The 21,092-nt window shown below is 43.2% G+C and overlaps 1 protein-coding gene across 1 annotated transcript in view; it reads left to right on the top strand.

Moving 5' to 3' along the window:
* DGAT2L6 (diacylglycerol O-acyltransferase 2 like 6) overlaps positions 1–19,965 on the top strand; it is a 31,798-nt gene extending 11,833 nt beyond the window's left edge. The window contains exons 2-7 of the mRNA XM_081792964.1: positions 12,752–12,862; positions 13,381–13,451; positions 13,813–14,017; positions 15,404–15,578; positions 19,180–19,391; positions 19,811–19,965. Of these exons, the coding sequence (XP_081649090.1) occupies positions 12,752–12,862; positions 13,381–13,451; positions 13,813–14,017; positions 15,404–15,578; positions 19,180–19,391; positions 19,811–19,965 (929 nt within the window). The remainder of the gene's footprint in view (positions 1–12,751; positions 12,863–13,380; positions 13,452–13,812; positions 14,018–15,403; positions 15,579–19,179; positions 19,392–19,810) is intronic.
* The last annotated feature ends 1,127 nt before the right edge of the window (positions 19,966–21,092 follow it).

Genomic DNA, 21,092 nt, shown 5'->3' with positions numbered 1-21,092 from the left:
GACCCCTTTATCATTAAGTAATGTCCTTCTTTGTCTTTGTTTGCAGTCTTTGTTTTGAGGGTTCTTTTTTGACATTTTATTTTATGTTTATTAAAGTACAATTGACATACAATGTTACATTAGTTTCAGGTGTGCAACATAGTTATTCAGCAACTTTATAGTTATGCTATATTCACAAGTGTAGCTACCATCTGTCACCATACACACTATTACAATACCATTTACTATACTCCCTATGCTGTACCTTTCATTCCCATGACTTACTCATTCCATGATTTAAAGCTTGTGCTTCCCATTCCCCTTCACATTTTGCCCAACCCCCTTCATAGCCATCAGTTTGTTCTCTATATTTATGGGTCTGTTTCTGCTTTGCAGTTTTCTTTTTTCATTTTGTTTTGAGCAATCCTAAAAACTGTATTTTTACTCCCCCCATGTTCTTTTTTTTAAAGTAAACTCTACCCCCAACAGTGGTGTCTCCCTGCCCATGTTCCCTGGGGCTGCCTCTGGATGTGAGGCAAACCTGAACCTGCCCCTCAGGCTGAAACTTGAGGACAAGAAAATAAAACTTTTTCACATGAAGACTGGGGGATTTGTTTCAGTCTGTTGTTTGTGCAGTGCCCTGTGGGTGGTAGCCTGCCAAAGACTATCTCTCCAATTATTTTGGGCTCATGGGGCCCAGAAATGCAATTCCCCCTGGCCACCCACACCAGGTGCTCAGGGGGTGTCCTTTGTGTGGGCTGCATGTGCTTGCTGACTCAGTGGGCCACAACTGTGAACATGAGAGTGGGGCACTTGGCCAGCCCAGCTGCAGTGGGGTAGGCTACACCTGCAGTTCAGGGGGGGGGGGGTGGCACTCCCAGTGGAGCTAGCAGGCTAGAGGTAGGGTTTGTAAAAGTCACCTGCTAGTGCCAACCAACAAAGCAGAAGAACTCAAAAATGACACCCACCAGTGCCTCCATCCTTGGAAAGCATCCCAACAAGTTTCTGCTTCTTCAGCAGATGATTTAAGATCAACAAATGAGTGTCCTTATCAGATAAAGGGTTAGTATCCAAAATCTACAAAGAATTTATCAAACTCAACACCCAAAAAACAAATAATCCAGTGAAGAAATGGGCAAAAGACATGAATAGACACATCTCCAAAGAAGACATCCAGATGGCCAACCAACACATTAAAAAATGCTCCACATCACTCATCAGGGAAATACAAATCAAAACCACAATGAGATACCACCTCACACCTGTCAGAATGGCTAACATTAACAACTCAGGCAACAACAGATGTTGGCAAGGATGCAGAGAAAGAGCATCTCTTTTGCATTGTTGGTGGGAATTCAAGCTGGTGCAGCCACTCTGGAAAACAGTATAGAGGTTTCTCAAAAAGCTAAAAATAGAACTACCCTACGACCCAGCAATTGCACTACTAGGCAATTATCCAAGGGATACAGGTGTGCTATTTCGAAGGGACACATGCACCCCCATGTTTATAGCAGCACTATCAACAATAGCCAAAGTATGGAAAGAGCCCAAATGTCCATCGATGGATGAATGGATAAAGAAGATGTGGTATACATATATAATGGAGTATTACTTGGCAATCAGAAAGAATGAAATCTTGCCATTTGCAACTACATGGATGGAACTGGAGGGTATTATGCTAAGTGAAATTAGTCAATCAGAGAAAGACAAAAATCATATGACTTCACTCATATGAGGACTTTAAGAGACAAAACAGATGAACGTAAGGGAAGGGAAACAAAAATAATATAAAAACAGGGAAGGGGACAAAACAGAAGAGACTCATAAATATGGAGAACAAACTGAGGGTTACTGGAGGGGTTGTGGGAGGGGGGATGGGCTAAATGGGTAAGGGGCATTAAAGAATTTACTCCTGAAATCATTGCTTCACTATATACTAATTTGGATGTAAATCTTAAAAAATAAAAAAATAAAGTTAAATCATAAAACAAAAACAAAAACAAATGAGTGTCCTCAAAATATGGTCCAGGCTCTGTTCAAACTGTTGCTTTTGTGCTGGATCCCAGGGCAAGAGGGTCTGTACATAAGCCCTTTCAAGAGTGAATGAGAGAGGTTCTGGAAGATGGCGGCGTAGGAGGACGCGGGGCTCACAGCGCGTCCTGCCGATCACTTAGATTCCACCTACACCTGCCTAAAGAACCCAGAAAACCGCCAGAGGATTAGCAGAAGGGAGTCTCCGGAGTCAAGCGCAGACTAGAGGCCCACGGAAGAGGGTAGGAAGGGCGGCGAGGCGGTGCGCGCTCCACGGACTGGCGGGAGGGAGCCGGGGCGGAGGGGCGGCTCGCCGGCCAAGCAGAGCCCCCGAGTCTGGCTGGCAAAAGCGGAGGGGCCGGACAGACTGTGTTCCGACAGCAAGCGCGACTTAGCGTCTGGGAGGTCAGAAGTTAACAGCTCTGCTCGGAAAGCGGGAAGGCTGGAGGACAAAGGGAGGGAGAGCTGCTGAGCCCCCGGACGGCAGAGCTCAGCTTGGCGGGGAACAAAGGCGCCAGCGCCATCTCCCCCGCCCATCCCCCAGCCAAAATCCCAAAGGGAACCAGTTCCTGCCAGGGAACTTGCTCCGCGCAAACACCCAACTCTGTGCTTCTGCGGAGCCAAACCTCCGGAAGCGGATCTGACTCCCTCCCGCTGCCACAGGGCTCCTCCTGAAGTGGATCACCTAAGGAGAAGCGAGCTAAGCCTGCCCCTCCACCCCCCATGCACCTTGCCTACCCACCCCAGCTAATACGCCAGATCCCCAGCAACACAAGCCTGGCAGTGTGCAAGTAGCCCAGACGGGACACGCCACCCCACAGTGAATCCCGCCCCTAGGAGAGGGGAAGAGAAGGCACACACCAGTCTGACTGTGGCCCCAGCAGTGGGCTGGGGGCAGACATCGGGTCGGACTGCGGCCCCGCCCACTAACTCCAGTTATACACCACAGCACAGGGGAAGTGCACTGCAGGTCCTCACCACGCAAGGGACTCTCCAAAATGACCAAACGGAAGAATTCCCCTCAGAAGAATCTCCAGGAAATAACAACAGCTAATGAACTGATCAAAAAGGATTTAAATAATATAACAGAAAGTGAATTTAGAATAATAGTCATAAAATTAATCGCTGGGCTTGAAAACAGTATACAGGACAGCAGAGAATCTCTTGCCACAAAGATCGAGGGACTAAGGAACAGTCACGAGGAGTTGAAAAACGCTTTAAATGAAATGCAAAACAAAATGGAATCCACGATGGCTCGGCTTGAAGAGGCAGAGGAGAGAATAGGTGAACTAGAAGATAAAGTTATGGAGAAAGAGGAAGCTGAAAGAAAGAGAGATAAAAAAATCCAGGAGTATGAGGGGAAAATTAGAGAACTAAGTGATACACTAAAAAAAAATAATATACGCATAATTGGTATCCCAGAGGAGGAAGAGAGAGGGAAAGGTGCTGAAGGGGTACTTGAACAAATTATAGCTGAGAACTTCCCTGAACTGGGGAAGGAAAAAGGCATTGAAATCCAAGAGGCACAGAGAACTCCCTTCAGACGTAACTTGAATCGATCTTCTGCACGACATATCATAGTGAAACTGGCAAAATACAAGGATAAAGAGAAAATTCTGAAAGCAGCAAGGGATAAACGTGCCCTCACATATAAAGGGAGACCTATAAGACTCGTGACTGATCTCTCCTTTGAAACTTGGCAGGCCAGAAAGGCTTGGCACGATATCTACAGTGTGCTAAACAGAAAAAATATGCAGCCGAGAATCCTTTATCCAGCAAGTCTGTCATTTAGAATAGAAGGAGAGATAAAGGTCTTCCCAAACAAACAAAAACTGAAGGAATTTGTCACCACGAAACCAGCCCTACAAGAGATCCTAAGGGGGATCCTGTGAGACAAAGTACCAGAGACATCACTACAAGCATAAAACATACAGACATCACAATGACTCTAAACCCATATCTTTCTATAATAACACTGAATGTAAATGGATTAAATGCGCCAACTAAAAGACATAGGGTATCAGAATGGATAAAAAAGCAAGACCCATCTATTTGCTGTCTACAAGAGACTCATTTTAGATCTGAGGACACCTTTAGATTGAGAGTGAGGGGATGGAGAACTATTTATCATGCTCCTGGAAGCCAAAAGAAAGCTGGAGTAGCCATACTTATATCAGACAAACTAGACTTTAAATTAAAGGCTGTAACAAGAGATGAAGAAGGGCATTATATAATAATCACAGGGTCTATCCACCAGGAAGAGCTAACTATTATAAATGTCTATGCGCCAAATACCCGAGCCCCCAGATATATAAAACAATTACTCATAAACATAAGCAACCTTATTGATAAGAATGTGGTCATTGCAGGGGACTTTAACACCCCACTTACAGAAATGGATAGATCATCTAGACACACAGTCAATAAAGAAACAAGGGCCCTGAAGGATACATTGGATCAGATGGACTTGACAGATATATTTAGAACTCTGCCTCCCAAAGCAACAGAATATACTTTCTTCTCGAGTGCACATGGAACATTCTCCAAGATAGATCATATACTGGGTCACAAAACAGCCCTTCATAAGTTTACAAGAATTGAAATTATACCATGCATACTTTCAGACCACAATGCTATGAAGCTTGAAATCAACCACAGGAAAAAGTCTGGAAAACCTCCAAAAGCATGGAGCTTAAAGAACACCCTACTAACGAATGAGTGGGTCAACCAGGCAATTAGAGAAGAAATTAAAATATACATGGAAACAAACGAAAATGAAAATACAACAATCCAAACGCTTTGGGACGCAGCGAAGGCAGTCCTGAGAGGAAAATACATTGCAATCCAGGCCTATCTCAAGAAACAAGAAAAATCCCAAATACAAAATCTAACAGCACACCTAAAGGAAATAGAAGCAGAACAGCAAAGGCAGCCTAAACCCAGCAGAAGAAGAGAAATAATAAAGATCAGAGCAGAAATAAACAATATAGAATCTAAAAAAACTGTAGAGCAGATCAACGAAACCAAGAGTTGGTTTTTTGAAAAAATAAACAAAATTGACAAACCTCTAGCCAGGCTTCTCAAAAAGAAAAGGGAGATGACCCAAATAGATAAAATCATGAATGAAAATGGAATGATTACAACCAATCCCTCAGAGATACAAACAATTATCAGGGAATACTATGAAAAATTATATGCCAGCAAATTGGACAACCTGGAAGAAATGGACAAATTTCTAAACACCCACACTCTTCCAAAACTCAATCAGGAGGAAATAGAAAGCTTGAACAGACCCATAACCAGCGAAGAAATTGAATCGGTTATCAAAAATCTCCCAACAAATAAGAGTCCAGGACCAGATGGCTTCCCAGGGGAGTTCTACCAGACGTTTAAAGCAGAGATAATACCTATCCTTCTCAAGCTATTCCAAGAAATAGAAAGGGAAGGAAAACTTCCAGACTCATTCTATGAAGCCAGTATTACTTTGATTCCTAAACCAGACAGAGACCCAGTAAAAAAAGAGAACTACAGGCCAATATCCCTGATGAATATGGATGCAAAAATTCTTAATAAGATACTAGCAAATCGAATTCAACAGCATATAAAAAGAATTATTCACCATGATCAAGTGGGATTCATTCCTGGGATGCAGGGCTGGTTCAACATTCGCAAATCGATCAACGTGATACATCACATTAACAAAAAAAAAGAGAAGAACCATATGATCCTGTCAATCGATGCAGAAAAGGCCTTTGACAAAATCCAGCACCCTTTCTTAATAAAAACCCTTGAGAAAGTCGGGATAGAAGGAACATACTTAAAGATCATAAAGGCCATTTATGAAAAGCCCACAGCTAACATCATCCTCAACGGGGAAAAACTGAGAGCTTTTTCCCTGAGATCAGGAACACGACAGGGATGCCCACTGTCACCGCTGCTGTTTAATATAGTGCTGGAAGTTCTAGCATCAGCAATCAGACAACAAAAGGAAATCAAAGGCATCAAAATTGGCAAAGATGAAGTCAAGCTTTCGCTTTTTGCAGATGACATGATATTATACATGGAAAATCCGATAGACTCCACCAAAAGTCTGCTAGAACTGATCCATGAATTCAGCAAAGTTGCAGGATACAAAATCAATGTGCAGAAATCAGTTGCATTCTTATACACTAACAATGAAGCAACAGAAAGACAAATGAAGAAACTGATCCCATTCACAATTGCACCAAGAAGCATAAAATACCTAGGAATAAATCTAACCAAAGATGTAAAAGATCTGTATGCTGAAAACTATAGAAAGCTTATGCAGGTAATTGAAGAAGATATAAAGAAATGGAAAGACATTCCCTGCTCATGGATCGGAAGAATAAATATTGTCAAAATGTCAATACTACCCAAAGCTATCTACACATTCAATGCAATCCCAATCAAAATTGCACCAGCATTCTTCTCGAAACTAGAACAAGCAATCCTAAAATTCATATGGAACCACAAAAGGCCCCGAATAGCCAAAGTAATTTTGAAGAAGAAGACCAAAGCAGGAGGCATCACAATCCCAGACTTTAGCCTCTACTACAAAGCTGTCATCATCAAGTCAGCATGGTATTGGCATAAAAACAGACACATAGACCAATGGAATAGAATAGAAACCCCAGAACTAGACCCACAAACGTATGGCCAACTCATCTTTGACAAAGCAGGAAAGAACATCCAATGGAAAAAAGACCGTCTCTTTAACAAATGGTGCTGGGAGAACTGGACAGCAACATGCAGAAGGTTGAAACTAGACCACTTTCTCACACCATTCACAAAAATTAACTCAAAATGGATAAAGGACCTGAATGTGAGACAGGAAACCATCAAAACCTTAGAGGAGAAAGCAGGAAAAGACCTCTCTGACCTCAGCCGTAGCAATCTCTTACTCGGCACATCCCCAAAGGCAAGGGAGTTAAAAGCAAAAGTGAATTACTGGGACCTTATGAAGATAAAAAGCTTCTGCACAGCAAAGGAAACAACCAACAAAACTAAAAGGCAACCAACGGAATGGGAAAAGATATTTGCAAATGACACAACGGACAAAGGGCTAGTATCCAAAATCTATAAAGAGCTCATCAAACTCCACACCCGAAAAACAAATAACCCAGTGAAGAAATGGGCAGAAAACATGAATAGACACTTCTCTAAAGAAGACATCCGGATGGCCAACAGGCACATGAAAAGATGCTCAACGTCGCTCCTTATCAGGGAAATACAAATCAAAACCACACTCAGATATCACCTCACGCCAGTCAGAGTGGCCAAAATGAAGAAATCAGGAGACTATAGATGCTGGAGAGGATGTGGAGAAACGGGAACCCTCTTGCACTGTTGGTGGGAATGCAAATTGGTGCAGCCGCTCTGGAAAGCAGTGTGGAGGTTCCTCAGAAAATTAAAAATAGACCTACCCTATGACCCAGCAATAGCACTGCTAGGAATTTACCCAAGGGATACAGGAGTACTGATGCATAGGGGCACCTGTACCCCAATGTTTATAGCAGCACTCTCAACAATAGCCAAATTATGGAAAGAGCCTAAATGTCCATCAACTGATGAATGGATAAAGAAATTGTGGTTTATATACACAATGGAATACTACGTGGCAATGAGAAAAAATGAAATATGGCCTTTTGTAGCAACATGGATGGAACTGGAGAGTGTGATGCTAAGTGAAATAAGCCATACAGAGAAAGACAGATACCATATGGTTTCACTCTTATGTGGATCCTGAGAAACATAACAGAAACCCATGGGGGAGGGGAAGGAGAAAAAAAAAAAAAAAAAAAAAAAGAGGCTAGAGTGGGAGAGAGCCAAAGCATAAGAGACTGTTAAAAACTGAGAACAAACTGAGGGTTGATGGGGCGTGGGAGGGAGGGGAGGGTGGGTGATGGGTATTGAGGAGGGCACCTTTTGGGATGAGCACTGGGTGTTGTATGGAAACCAATTTGACAGGAAATTTCATATATTAAAAAAAAAAAAAAAAAGAGTGAATGAATCCTCCATTTCCTATGGCCCTATGGTTCTCCTGAAAGTAAACCCCATTGATTTTTAACACCAGATGCTGTGCGGTCTCATCTCTCTGGTGCAGTTCCCCAGGGTTGGGAGGCCTGAAATGGGGCACAAACCCCTCAGTCCTTAGGGATGAGCTCCAGATTTTGACACCCCTTCCAATTGTGGGTCACTGTTCCTGAGGTGGGGGTTTCTTGCTAGACTGTGTCTCCACCTCTCCTACCTATCTCAATGTGTCCCTTTTATTCTTTGTCATGGAGTCTCTGTTCAGCTAGGCTTCAGGCCCTTTTCGGAGGGAATTGTTCTTTCTGTAGCTGTAGAGATACTGTGTTCATGGGGGAAGGTGAGTTCAAGATCTCTCTATTGAACCCTCCTGTGGCCAGTTGATCTTTAACAAAGACGCAAAAGCAATTCAGTGGAAGAAGGGTAGTGTTTTAAACAAATGATGCTGGAACAATTGGATATCCATATGTAGTAAATGAACCTTGATCAAAATCTCGCATCTTAGGGGCACTTCAGTGGCTCAGTCAGTTAAGTGTCCGACTTCAGCTCAGGTCATGATCTTGCGATTCGTGGGTTCAAGCCTCTCTCGGGCTCTCCGCTGACAACTCAGAGCGTGGAGCTTGCTTCAGATTCTGTGTCTCCCTCTCTCTCTGCCCCTACCCCGCTCGCACTCTCTCTCTCTCTCTCTCTCTCTCTGTCTCTCAGAAATGAATAAATATTAAAAAAAATTTATGGCACAAAAACAGACACATAGACCAATGGAATAGAATAGAAACCCCAGAACTAGACCCACAAACGCATGGCCAACTAATCTTTGACAAAGCAGGAAAGAACATCCAATGGAAAAAAAGTCTCTTTAACAAATGGTGCTGGGAGAACTGGACAGCAACATGCAGAAGGTTGAAACTAGACCACTTTCTCACACCATTCACAAAAATAAACTCAAAATGGATACAGGACCTGAATGTGAGACAGGAAACCATCAAAACCCTAGAGGAGAAAGCAGGAAAAGACCTCTCTGACCTCAGCCGTAGCAATCTCTTACTTGACACATCCTCAAAGACAAGGGAATTAAAAGCAAAAATGAACTACTGGGACCTTATGAAGATAAAAAGCTTCTGCACAGCAAAGGAAACAACCAACAAAACTAAAAGGCAACCAACATAATGGGAAAAGATATTTGCAAAAGACATATCAGACAAAGGGCTAGTATCCAAAATCTCTAAAGAGCTCACTAAACTCCACACCTGAAAAACAAATAATCCAGTGAAGAAATGGGCAGAAAACATGAATAGACACTTCTCTAAAGAAGACATCCGGATGGCCAACAGGCACATGAAAAGATGCTCAACGTCGCTCCTTATCAGGGAAATACAAATCAAAACCACACTCAGATATCACCTCACGCCAGTCAGAGTGGCCAAAATGAACAAATCAGGAGACTATAGATGCTGGTGAGGATGTGGAGAAACGGGAACCCTCTTGCACTGTTGGTGGGAATGCAAATTGGTGCAGCCACTCTGGAAAACAGTGTGGAGGTCCCTCAGAAAATTAAAAATAGACCTACCCTATGACCCAGCAATAGCACTGCTAGGAATTTACCCAAGGGATACAGGAGTATTGATGCATAGGGGCACTTGGACCCCAATGTTTATAGCAGCACTCTCAACAATAGCCAAATTATGGAAAGAGCCTAAATGTCCATCAACTGATGAATGGATAAAGAAATTGTGGTTTGTATACACAATGGAGTACTACAGGGCAATGAGAAAGAACGAAATATGGCCTTTTGTAGCAACGTGGATGGAACTGGAGAGTGTGATGCTAAGTGAGATAAGCCATACAGAGAAAGACAGATACCATATGTTTTCACTCTTATGGGGATCCTGAGAAACTTAACAGAAACCCATGGGGGAGGGGAAGGAAAAAAAAAGAGGTTAGAGTGGGAGAGAGCCAAAGCATAAGAGACTGTTAAAAACTGAGAACAATCTGAGGGTTGATGGGGGGTGGGAGGGAGGGAAGGGTGGGTGATGGGTATTGAGGAGGGCACCTTTTGGGATGAGCACTGGGTGTTGTATGGAAACCAATTTGACAATAAATTTCATATATTGAAAAAAAATAAAATAAAAAAAATTTAAACCTCACATCTTACTAAAAAAATAACTCAAAGTGGATCAGAGACATAAATGTAAAACACAAAACTGTAAAACGTTTAGTAAAAAACTTACAAAGAAGCCTTCATTAAAAATAAGAAAAAGAAAACCTTCATGACATGAGGTGAGGTAAAAAGTTCTTAGATTTTACATCAAAAGCACAATCTGGAAAGGCGGGAAATGATACATTTGTCTTCATCAAAATTAAAAGCTTTTGCCCTAAGAAAGAGCCTGTTTAGACAATGAAAAGATAAAGCAGACCGGGAGAAAATGTTTGCAAATCACATATCCAACAAAGAACTTGTATCCAGAATATATAAAGGACTCTTCTTAAAACTCACCACTAAAAACAAAGCAAAACAAAACAAAAAAACTCAATTGAAAAAATGGACTAAAGTGAAATGAACAGACACCTCACCGAAGAGGATATACAGAAGGCAGATGGAAGCATCATTAAGTATTTGGGAAATGCAAATTAGAATTATGATGAGATACCACACTACACATCTATTAGAATGGCTTGGCCATCTTCAATATAAACTAAATTAGGAGCCTACCTTATGTGAACCTCTTCCTTGATAATCCACACTACGACTTCTCCCTTCAACACAGACAAGATATTGGAAGCATCTCCTGGTGTCAAGGCCATAATATCTAAGGGAGGGTCACGTATACATACACACCAATGGTTGTTCTCCATCATTCTTGCCTCAAATACCTTTGCTTTCTGTCACAGAACTCCTTGGTCCATGAGTTTTAGCTCTTCCATGTTTGGCCTCTGTTTCTCTTATGTCTTTAAATCCCACTTCTGTGAGTGATGCCAATGACATTCGTACAGGCCAGGTCTGGCAGGCTTCTCCTCAAAGGACGTTTATGGTCTCCTGAGGTGCCACACCTGCAGTTCAAATAGATTCCACAAGGAGGATGGTGTTTATCAAGGTATGGCGCTTGTTTAGACTACCGTTAGGACTTGTGAATAACTGAAAGAGATCAGATATAAGGTACACAATCCATCCATGCTTTTTAAATAACATCACATTTAAACAGCACAAATCTGGGGCGCCTGGGTGGCTCAGTCGGTTGAGCGGCCGACTTCGACCCAGGTCATGATCTCGCGGTCCGTGAGTTCGGGCCCGCATCGGGCTCTGTGCTGACAGCTCAGAGCCTGAAGCCTGTTTCAGATTCTGTGTCTCCCTCTCTCTGACCCTCCCCCGTTCATGCTTTGTCTCTCTCTGTCTCAAAAATAAATAAACGTTAAAAAAAATTTAAAAAAAATAGCACAAATCTGACAAAACACTAACATTTAAGTTTACGTATTATTGAAAAGAGAAAACACTTATTTTATCTTCTAGCCAGTCTATAGATATTTGTTAAACACCTACTGTGTGCAGGGCACTGTTCTAAATACTGGTGATGCAAACTAAATCTATTTGAAGCAAGATATAAGAGAAATTATACACTCAGACTACCTTTAATTAATGATTCTTGCTGAGTTTTCCTCTGGAGCTTACCTAGCAAATTTACTCTCATCTTTTATGAGGATCAGGGGTAGTAGGACATTTGTAGATGGCAAGCTTCCTATAAAATTTCTCCCACCACTATTTCCTATTTAATTGGCATGCTTATAAAAACTATCTCAGCCAGCTCTTGCAAAGAGGATTCAGCCTATCACTAAGATTTCTTCTACTCCATAACATGATCTTTAAAGAAAGGCCTGTTCTATCTTTTTTCCTATTATTTTCATCTATGTCCAAAATTCAAGAGACAAACCCACTTCTAAGTAATTTTTGAGTTTCTTTCCATTCTCTGGAAATTTTATCTCTTGTGATGTGGTTACCTGGTCAAAGAAGTCATTCCCTTAGCTGGGTCTTTTTTCATTAACAATATGTGTACTTAGCCCCTCTTTCTCATGACTGCAGATTTTAAAATGGGAATTCCCACTGCTGTGAGATGCATCATGTTTACATTTCATAGCCTGTTGTGGCCCTTTGCTAACAGAGATAATATTTCCCTTTCTGAACTTCTGAAACATTTTGAATAAGACAAAATTGAACCTAGTAAAGCAGTCTCTAATACATGTTTTCTTCTCAGCATCAAACAGCCTGTGTACTGCAGACAGCCCCTTCTCCTCTGGTATGTGCTGGTTTAGCTGTCCCACAAAGAAAGGAGGGTTAAACTTTTAGAAAGGAATTCCTGAAGTCCCAGAATGGGGATTTCAGCCACTGGTGCAAGTGCTGCTCTTGGGAAACCACTTGCCAAGAAGGGCTGCTGTCCTTTGACCCCAGCTGAGGGCCTGCTCTGAGAATGTCATGGTTATGCATTTTTCTCAGTTAAGATCTCAGCCATCAAAAGGACCCAGATCCAAGGACTCAGAGGTCAGCCTGGACTACAGCAGAGTGGGGAGGGTTTGTGAGGGAAGTGGGAAAGAAGGGTCTCACACCAGCCTTGACCTGCTCCTTCAGTAGAGAGCAGAGATGGTAGTTAGAATTATATTAAACTTGAAGGAACCTGAAGGGCATAAACCCTTTGTGTCCCCTCAGGAGCAATTCCTATTATTCTTATACCCTACTTTCTGATGTTCACTAAATTCTGGATCTTGTCTGTGCTCGCCTTAACCTGGCTCGCCTATGATTGGAATACTCACAGTCAAGGTAAGAATGGTGGTACGTGTCTGTGCCAAGGATGGAACCACAGGGAGAAGGAAATGGATGGAGAGAGTGGAAGAGGCATAGGGAGAAGGGGTGCAAAGAAGAAAGATGGGGAAAGGGAAAGGAAATGAGATAGGAAGGTGGACAGCAGGAAAAATTAAAAGAAGTAAATACGGGTAGAGGGAAGGAGAGGGAGAGAGGGGAGCAAATCTCAGCAAGGAACAGAGATCTCTCCCAGGCTTCCTAAGAAGAATTAAGAGGTTTCAGGGAAGGTGCCCCCAGCCTTGGGATATCTTCCCATCACCTTCTTGGCTGGCTCCTGGAGAGCACAAACCTCCTATATCTTCTTGGGGGTTGGATTCAGGGACAGTACCTACAGCTCTGTGTTCTAGAAATATGGAAGTATGAAAATGGGAACTCCTCTGTGACCTGAGGACTGTAGAAAGAACCCTCCACCTCTGGGATAGGTAGAGGGATTGGCAATATCTCACCTGCTCTTTCCTTCCCTTCTGTATCCACAGGTGGTAGGCGTTCAGCTTGGGTACGAAATTGGACCCTCTGGAAGTATTTTCAAAATTATTTCCCAATAAAGGTAACCACCCTTCCTCTGAGTGCCCTTGGTTTCTGTTGCCTGGACTCACCTTTCCCACTTAGCTCCATGTTTTCAAACGCTTTAGTGGCCAGCAGTGAAGGTCAAGGCCCAGAGGGCATAATGCAGAGTAGGCCCCCAAGATGGATGGGCAGGTGGGAAGATGGATAGATAGCAGCCTTTCTTCACAGTGGCAAATCCTCTGAGCATCATAACCCCTGGCAATCCTATGACAATGATTACATCCCAATGAACAGGGATTTGAGGCTCCCCAAGGAAAATGGGCTATGTGCTAGTATATGGGTCCACATGTCCTCTCTTCCTTCTTCTTATCCACTTCTCTGAGTTAATTTCCCTCTAACAGCTGGTGAAGACTCATGACATCTCTCCGGAACAAAACTATATCATTGCCAATCACCCCCATGGCATTGTCTCTTATGGTGTGTTCATCAACTTTGCTACTGAGGCCACTGGCTTTTCTCGGATTTTCCCAGGCATCACCCCTTCAGTAGGGACCTTGGAAGGGATCTTCTGGATCCCAATTGTGCGAGAATATGTGATGTCAATGGGTGAGTATAAGAAATCATTCCATTCTCTGACTTACCTCAGGGCTCTGGCCCCAGTAAGCCCTAACAGTCCACATCTCACATCCTGCTAGAAGAGAACTTAGTAGAAAGTGAGTCTAGAACACGCTAAGCCAATAAAAAGAATATGTGGCTAAGCATCAGGTTCTGTCCAAGATCTGGGAGGCAGGGTTTGGTTAGGCAGTAGGATAAGTTACAGGCATTTATAAGAGTTGCCAGGAATCCTTTCAGAGGAGGAAGCAGAAGACTGGATCTCAGGATTAAAGCAAAAGTGGAAAGCAAAAGGCAAAAGCCAAATATGAAACCCAAATGTAGGAAAAATCAGACATGAATGGGGCAGCTCAGATGAACTTTGCTAGATTCTTTCTGGGATGTCACTTAGCTTATTTTGGCCATTTGTATAGCAGCTCTCAAAATCTCTTAAAGACATTTTAAAGTCTCTCATACTAGCTTGTACCCTCCTTGCCCATGATCTTCATTTCCTGGGAACCCCTTCAAACTTGCATAAGATGTCAAAGAATAAAGGATAGGCATACATCAGAATCCAAGACAACTTCCCCATGCCAGGCTTTAAGCCAGGGTACTGTGACAAATGTCCTTCTCTCTGGATGAATATTCCACTTCTGGACACCAGAAAACAACTGAAGCCAAACATTAAAAAGATACATTTATCTGGAGAGGTTAGGTGGGACCACTGAGTCCCAGAGGATGGTTCTGCTCCCCTCTGAGTTTGGCATGAACCAAATGATTAAGGCTTGGGGGCAACTTCTGCCATCTCAAGAGAGAATAAAAAGTAATCCCAGAGTAAAGATGAAAAGCAGAAGTGAGGAAAGACTCCATGACTGTTGTCGAACAGCAGGGTGTTACCCTCATTCCATAGTTCGTCCACATTTCAGTTTGGTTTCTACAGGCTCCTGGATCTGCATACTCTACAGAAACCCAAGCCAATGGCTCCCAGTTGGCAGGTTGCTCTAGGGAGAAAGCAGGTTTGTGGTGGCTAGTCCTGATCACCCCTGAGGGAGAAAACTCTGGAGAGTCTCCAGACCTGTAAGATTGGGGAGAGTCAAAGATGGCTATGGTTTATGGGTAGAAAGGGAAGGGATGGGCTTAAATACTATTGAGCTAAGAGGAAGCAGGCAGAGGAACTCAAGTTATCCCCAACTGTAGTAGTACAGAACCTCCAATGCCAGAAGCTGACCCTAAGGACTAACCTCAGGCTACGGCTAACCCAGGATGTGGAGGTCAAAGACAGAAAAGTGGAAACAATATTCAGGAAACAGAACTGTCTCCAGCAGGAAGAGCCCAGAGGAACCCCTCACCCCAATCTCAGGCACCAAGTTTGTTATGCTACTTGATTCTTTGGTTTCACAGGTGTGTGCCCAGTGAGTGAGTTGGCCTTGAAGTATTTGCTGACCCAAAAAGGCTCAGGAAATGCTGTGGTTATTGTGGTTGGTGGAGCTGCTGAAGCCCTCTTGTGCCGACCAGGAGCCTCTACCATCTACCTTAAAGAACGTAAAGGTTTTGTGAAGTTGGCACTGAAGACAGGGTGGGTCCCCAGGTTCTGTACCCTATTGTCAGGGTGCCATAGGTACTCTGTAGCACCTCTCCAGAATGGTTCCCTCCCTTGGAATTGTTAAAGGGGGCTCCCTCTTTAGTCTGATTGCTTCCCTCTGCACCTTCACACTGTGTCTTAATGGTGTTTGGGCCTCCAGATACATTTGTAGGCATTTCTTTTACTTGAAGTTGGAGAAAGAACAGTAGGAAAAGACCTTTACCTCCTTCCCATTAGCCTAGTTGGCTGTAGGTCTGGGGAAGTGGAGCTTCACTCTATATCAACCCATTAACTGAGAGGCCCAGAGAACCTACCCAGGGCATAGAAGGCACTAGGCTTGGTGTTGTGGGGGTTGCAAAAATACAGAAGATATGGTTGTTGCCCCCAAACAGCATATAATTTGGTTTCAGGAATAGGATGCATTCCTTCAGCAGTCATCTAATGCTTACTGTGTGTCAGGCATAGTACTAGGCATTGAGGGTATAAAAATAAATAAGACCTTGTTCTTGCCTTTAAGAAACTGACAGTCCAGTGGGAACAACAGACATGCACACATATAACTATACAGGAGCCAACCACTTATCAACTACAACCCCCTCCCGGATTTAAACTAGCATCATCTCTGCCCTAGATTATTACATAGTCTCCTAACTGCTCTACCTGCTTCTTTTCCTCTCTCCCCTACATCCAAGAGAATATTCTCAACTGTAGCTAAAATGATTACATTAAATGTGAGATTATGTCACTACTCCAAATGTTCCAATGGCTCCCATTTCACTCTGAGCAAAAGCCAAAATCTTTACAAGGGCCTGCAGAATTCTAATCTGGTCCTTAGCCAGTCCTCATCACCCCCTGGTCTCACCCTTGCTTACTCTGTCAGAGCTACACTGGGCTCCTTGCTATACTTCAAACAAGCTACATGCTCCTGCCTTAGGACCTTTGCTCTAGCTGTCCCCTCTGCCTGGAACATTATTCCTCCAAATAATTGTTTGACTGATTGCTTTACCTCCTCCAGGTATTTGCTCAAATGTTGCTTCTCAATAAGGTCTATCTTGGCCATCTTGCTCTACTTTTTCTGGTTGTGTTTATCATCCTCTTATATATCACTGATTTTATTTATTTATATATCTCTTTTTTGTTTATTTGTTATTGTTTACTGTCTGTCTTCCCTCAAGAAAAAAATATAAGCTCCATGAGGACAAAATTGTTTTTATTTTATTTTATTTCCCCCCCCAGGGGAATTCTTTTTTTTTTTTTTCTGATTTTATTTTTTTTATTTTTTTCTTCAATATATGAAATTTATTGTCAAATTGGTTTCCATACAACACCCAGTGCTCATCCCAAAAGGTGCCCTCCTCAATACCCATCACCCACCCTTCCCTCCCTCCCACCCCCCATCAACCCTCAGATTGTTCTCAGTTTTTAACAGTCTCTTATGCTTTGGCTCTCTCCCACTCTAACCTCTTTTTTTTTTTCCTTCTCCTCCCCCATGGTCTTCTGTTCAGTTTCTCAGGATCCCCATAAGAGTGAAAACATATGGTATCTGTCTTTCTCTGTATGACTTACTTCACTTAGCATCACACTCTCCAGTTCCAACCACGTTGCTACAAAGGGCCATATTTCATTCTTTCTCATTGCCACGTAGTACTCCATTGTATATATAAACCACAATTTCTTTATCCATTCATCAGTTGATGGACATTTAGGCTCTTTCCATAATTTGGCTATTGTTGAGAGTGCTGCTATAAACATTGGGGTCCAAGTGCCCCTATGCATCAATACTCCTGTATCCCTTGGGTAAATTCCTAGCAGTGCTACTGCTGGGTCATAGGGTAGGTCTATTTTTAATTTTCTGAGGGACCTCCACACTGTTTTCCAGAGTGGCTGCACCAATTTGCATTCCCACCAACAGTGCAAGAGGGTTCCCGTTTCTCCACATCCTCACCAGCATCTATAGTCTCCTGATTTGTTCATTTTGGCCACTCTGACTGGCGTGAGGTGATATCTGAGTGTGGTTTTGATTTGTATTTCCCTGATAAGGAGCGACGTTGAGCATCTTTTCATGTGCCTGTTGGCCATCCGGATGTCTTCTTTAGAGAAGTGTCTATTCATGTTTTCTGCCCATTTCTTCACTGGGTTATTTGTTTTCCGGGTGTGGAGTTTAATGAGCTCTTTATAGATTTTGGATACTAGCCCTTTGTCCGATATGTCATTTGCAAATATCTTTTCCCATTCCGTTGGTTGCCTTTTAGTTTTGTTGGTTTTTCCTTTTCTGTGCAGAAGCTTTTTATCTTCATAAGGTCCCAGTAGTTCATTTTTGCTGACAAAAATTGTTTTAATCCATTTTGTTCACTGATGTGTCCCTATGGCTCAAAACAGTGCTGACACATAGAAAAAACTCAGTAGATGTGCTATAATGGAGATATATACAAAGTGCTATGGTAGCAATAATAAATGAAAAAATTTTCACTCCCAATGTAGAAGTTTCATAAGTGGGTGACATCTGAATTGTGAGCTAAAATAGTAGGAGTTGCCAATCAGACAAAATGGGAGAAAGAACTCAGTTGACCTACAATGTATCAGGCACTATGTGAGGCCCTAGATATTCAAAGATGAACGACACAGTTCCCACCTTTGATCAGCTTAAAAGACAACTAGGGAGGAAGACAGGTAAGGAGATGACTGGAATAACTGAGTTAGAATAGTGTTAGTGTGGAGAAAGAGAAGCAGTAGATGAAGGGTACCTAATCTACACTGTGGAGGAGGGAACTGGAGGTAGTCAAAAAGGTTTCTTTAAGAGATTGAAATTGGAGCTGAGCATTGAAGGGCACAGTAGAATTAACTATGTGAAGACATAGGAAGCATTTCTGGCAGAGGGAGCAGAATGTACAAAGCAGCATAGACAAGCAACAACTTGGCACATTTAGAATGGCTAAGCAGGGGCGCCTGGGTGGCGCAGTCGGTTAAGCGTCCGACTTCAGCCAGGTCACGATCTCCCGGTCCGTGAGTTCGAGCCCCGCGTCAGGCTCTGGGCTGATGGTTCGGAGCCTGGAGCCTGTTTCCGATTCTGTGTCTCCCTCTCTCTCTCCCCCTCCCCCGTTCATGCTCTGTCTCTCTCTGTCCCAAAAATAAATAAAAAACGTTGGAAAAAAAATTAAAAAAAAAAAAAAAGAATGGCTAAGCAGATTGCAAGGAAGTGGTGGGGAGAGAGGAAGCTTGCCAGGTAGGCAGGGCTGGAGCACAAAAGCCATGGTAAGCAGCATGATACAAAGTGAGGATCTCTGGAAGAGTTTTAAAGAGAGAAATGACATGTCCAGATATGCAGTTTAGGAAGATCACTCTGGATCCTGGGTGCAGTGAAGGCAGTTAGATTGTCTAAAATTTGCTTCTTCCTATCAGGGGACAAGATGCAGCAACTCCCCACAAAGGGTTCATTTAGAAGGGTGGAGCATGGCAAGAATGAGACATGAAGATGTTTGGGTGCTTGGGTTCTTGTCCTATAATGGGATGTTTGGAAAGTCTTCCCACCTTGGAGAGGGTTTTGCTGGGGGGAAGCTACCTGGGAGAGTTAATACTTATGCTCCTTTCTTTGCAGAGCGTACCTTGTCCCTTCCTATTCCTTTGGAGAGAATGAGGTTCACAATCAAGAGACCTTCCCTGAGGGCACATGGATAAGGTTCTTCCAAAAAACCTTCCAGGACACATTCAAAAAAATCCTGGGACTAAATTTCTGTACCTTCCATGGCCGGGGCCTCACTCGGGAATCCTGGGGCTTCCTTCCTTTCAATCTGCCCATTACCACTGTTGGTAAGCTTTCCAATACCTCTGGACCACTCTGGTCGTTTATTCCCACCACCCAGGTCATCCATCAAGTCCAGGAGACCCAGCACACAGCTGGGATGGGCACTGGGAATTCCAGTAGGTATGGTTGAGGACAGGGTGGGCAGGACAACTAAACAGATAAGAATTGTTGCCATTCAGTAGCTGCCAAGAGAGCATCATTATTCACATGCATTCCTTCAACACTCTTCTGAGCTTACTCTCAGCATGCATGAGATTAGATATTTGGAGAATATGGGATGGGATGGGGTTAGAGCAGAGGGAAAGAACAGAGGAAAGGGAGGAGACACAGATACTGAGTTTCAGTATGTAGATCCCTCTGAGGGATGGGTAATTTGAGTTGAGGAAGGGAGGCTCAGATGCTTGTCTCTTCTCCTTCTCCATAGTTGGGGAGCCCCTGCCAATCCCTAGGATTAAGAAGCCAAACAAGAAGATAGTGGACAAGTACCATGCACTCTACATCAGTGCCCTGCGCAAGCTGTTTGACCAGCACAAAGTTCAGTATGGCTTTCCTGAGGCCCAGGAGCTGACAATCATATAACAGGAACTAGATTCCCCCATCACTAAAGTCCTAAAGCATTGATAGATCCAAATAGGGTAACCCAGAAGGAAGAATTTAGAGAGAGAGGAGAATCTCAGGCATGAGGGAGGAGGCCAACCAAGCCAGAAAGTACTTAATGAATGGGGTTTTGCAGAAGAAACCAAAGGAGCAGAAGAGTAGGCAACAACCCACTGTAGAAAGCAGAGTCTTGTGAATCCAAAGCTCTTTTTTTTTTTTGCCCCCTGATTCCAGCCAACCCTCTGACCAAAGGAATGAGAAGCCAAAAACCACCACCGCTCCCCCTTACCAAACCTTAGTGACACCATCACTCTTTACATTTAGGCTTAGAAGCCTTGTTGAGAACAGGAATAGTTTGTTTCCTTCTCCTCCTTACAATTTGGGACCCACAACCAGGTAAACCAGGGACCTGAACTATAGCTGCTGATCCAAACAGAAAGGATTCCCTCAGTTGTGACACAATTCTACACTGCAAAAGCTTGCCACATGCAGTTATGCTGTTTCTTCTATAAAAATAAAGGTCTATGGGCACCTGGGTGGCTCAGTTGCTTAAGTGTCTGAGTGTTGATTTCGGCTCAGGTCATGATTTCACAGTTTGTGAGTTCAAGCCCCACGTTGGGCTCTGTGCTGATCCTGTGGAACCTGCTTTGGATTCTCTATTTCTCTCCCTCTCTCTCTGCCCCTCCCCTGCTCATGCTCTCTCTGTTTCTCTCAAAATGAATAAATAAACTTTTAAAAAGTTAAAAATAAAGGTCTAGATGTATAAAACAGGCTATGACTATTTTCTAATTACTGTGGTTCACTACTGGCCTTCCCTCAAACCTGGCCAGAAAGCTAGTCTGTGGAAAGCCATTTTCCTCCTCTTCATCCACCCTTTATACTTCCTCTGACAGAAGAGGTGATGGAGAGGAACCAGAACTGCTACACAATGTAGGATACAGAGGCAAAATCATGAGAACTGGCACAGGTATCCACTGAATAGCCCATCTCTCCTGACCCCCACATAACCATCCAGAGTCAGAAGGAAGGGAGCCACAAGACCATGAGTTTACTCAAGACTGTGAGTTTACTTTATGTCAACTTCCTACTGTGTAACATGGATTATGCCA

The sequence above is a fragment of the Panthera onca genome, chromosome X (assembly GCF_046562875.1).
Source record: "Panthera onca isolate mPanOnc1 chromosome X, mPanOnc1 haplotype 2, whole genome shotgun sequence".
In the NCBI taxonomy this organism is placed as follows: domain Eukaryota; kingdom Metazoa; phylum Chordata; class Mammalia; order Carnivora; family Felidae; genus Panthera; species Panthera onca.
The sequence above is the reverse complement of the archived record's forward strand: the minus strand, read 5'-3'. Positions and strand labels throughout refer to the sequence as shown.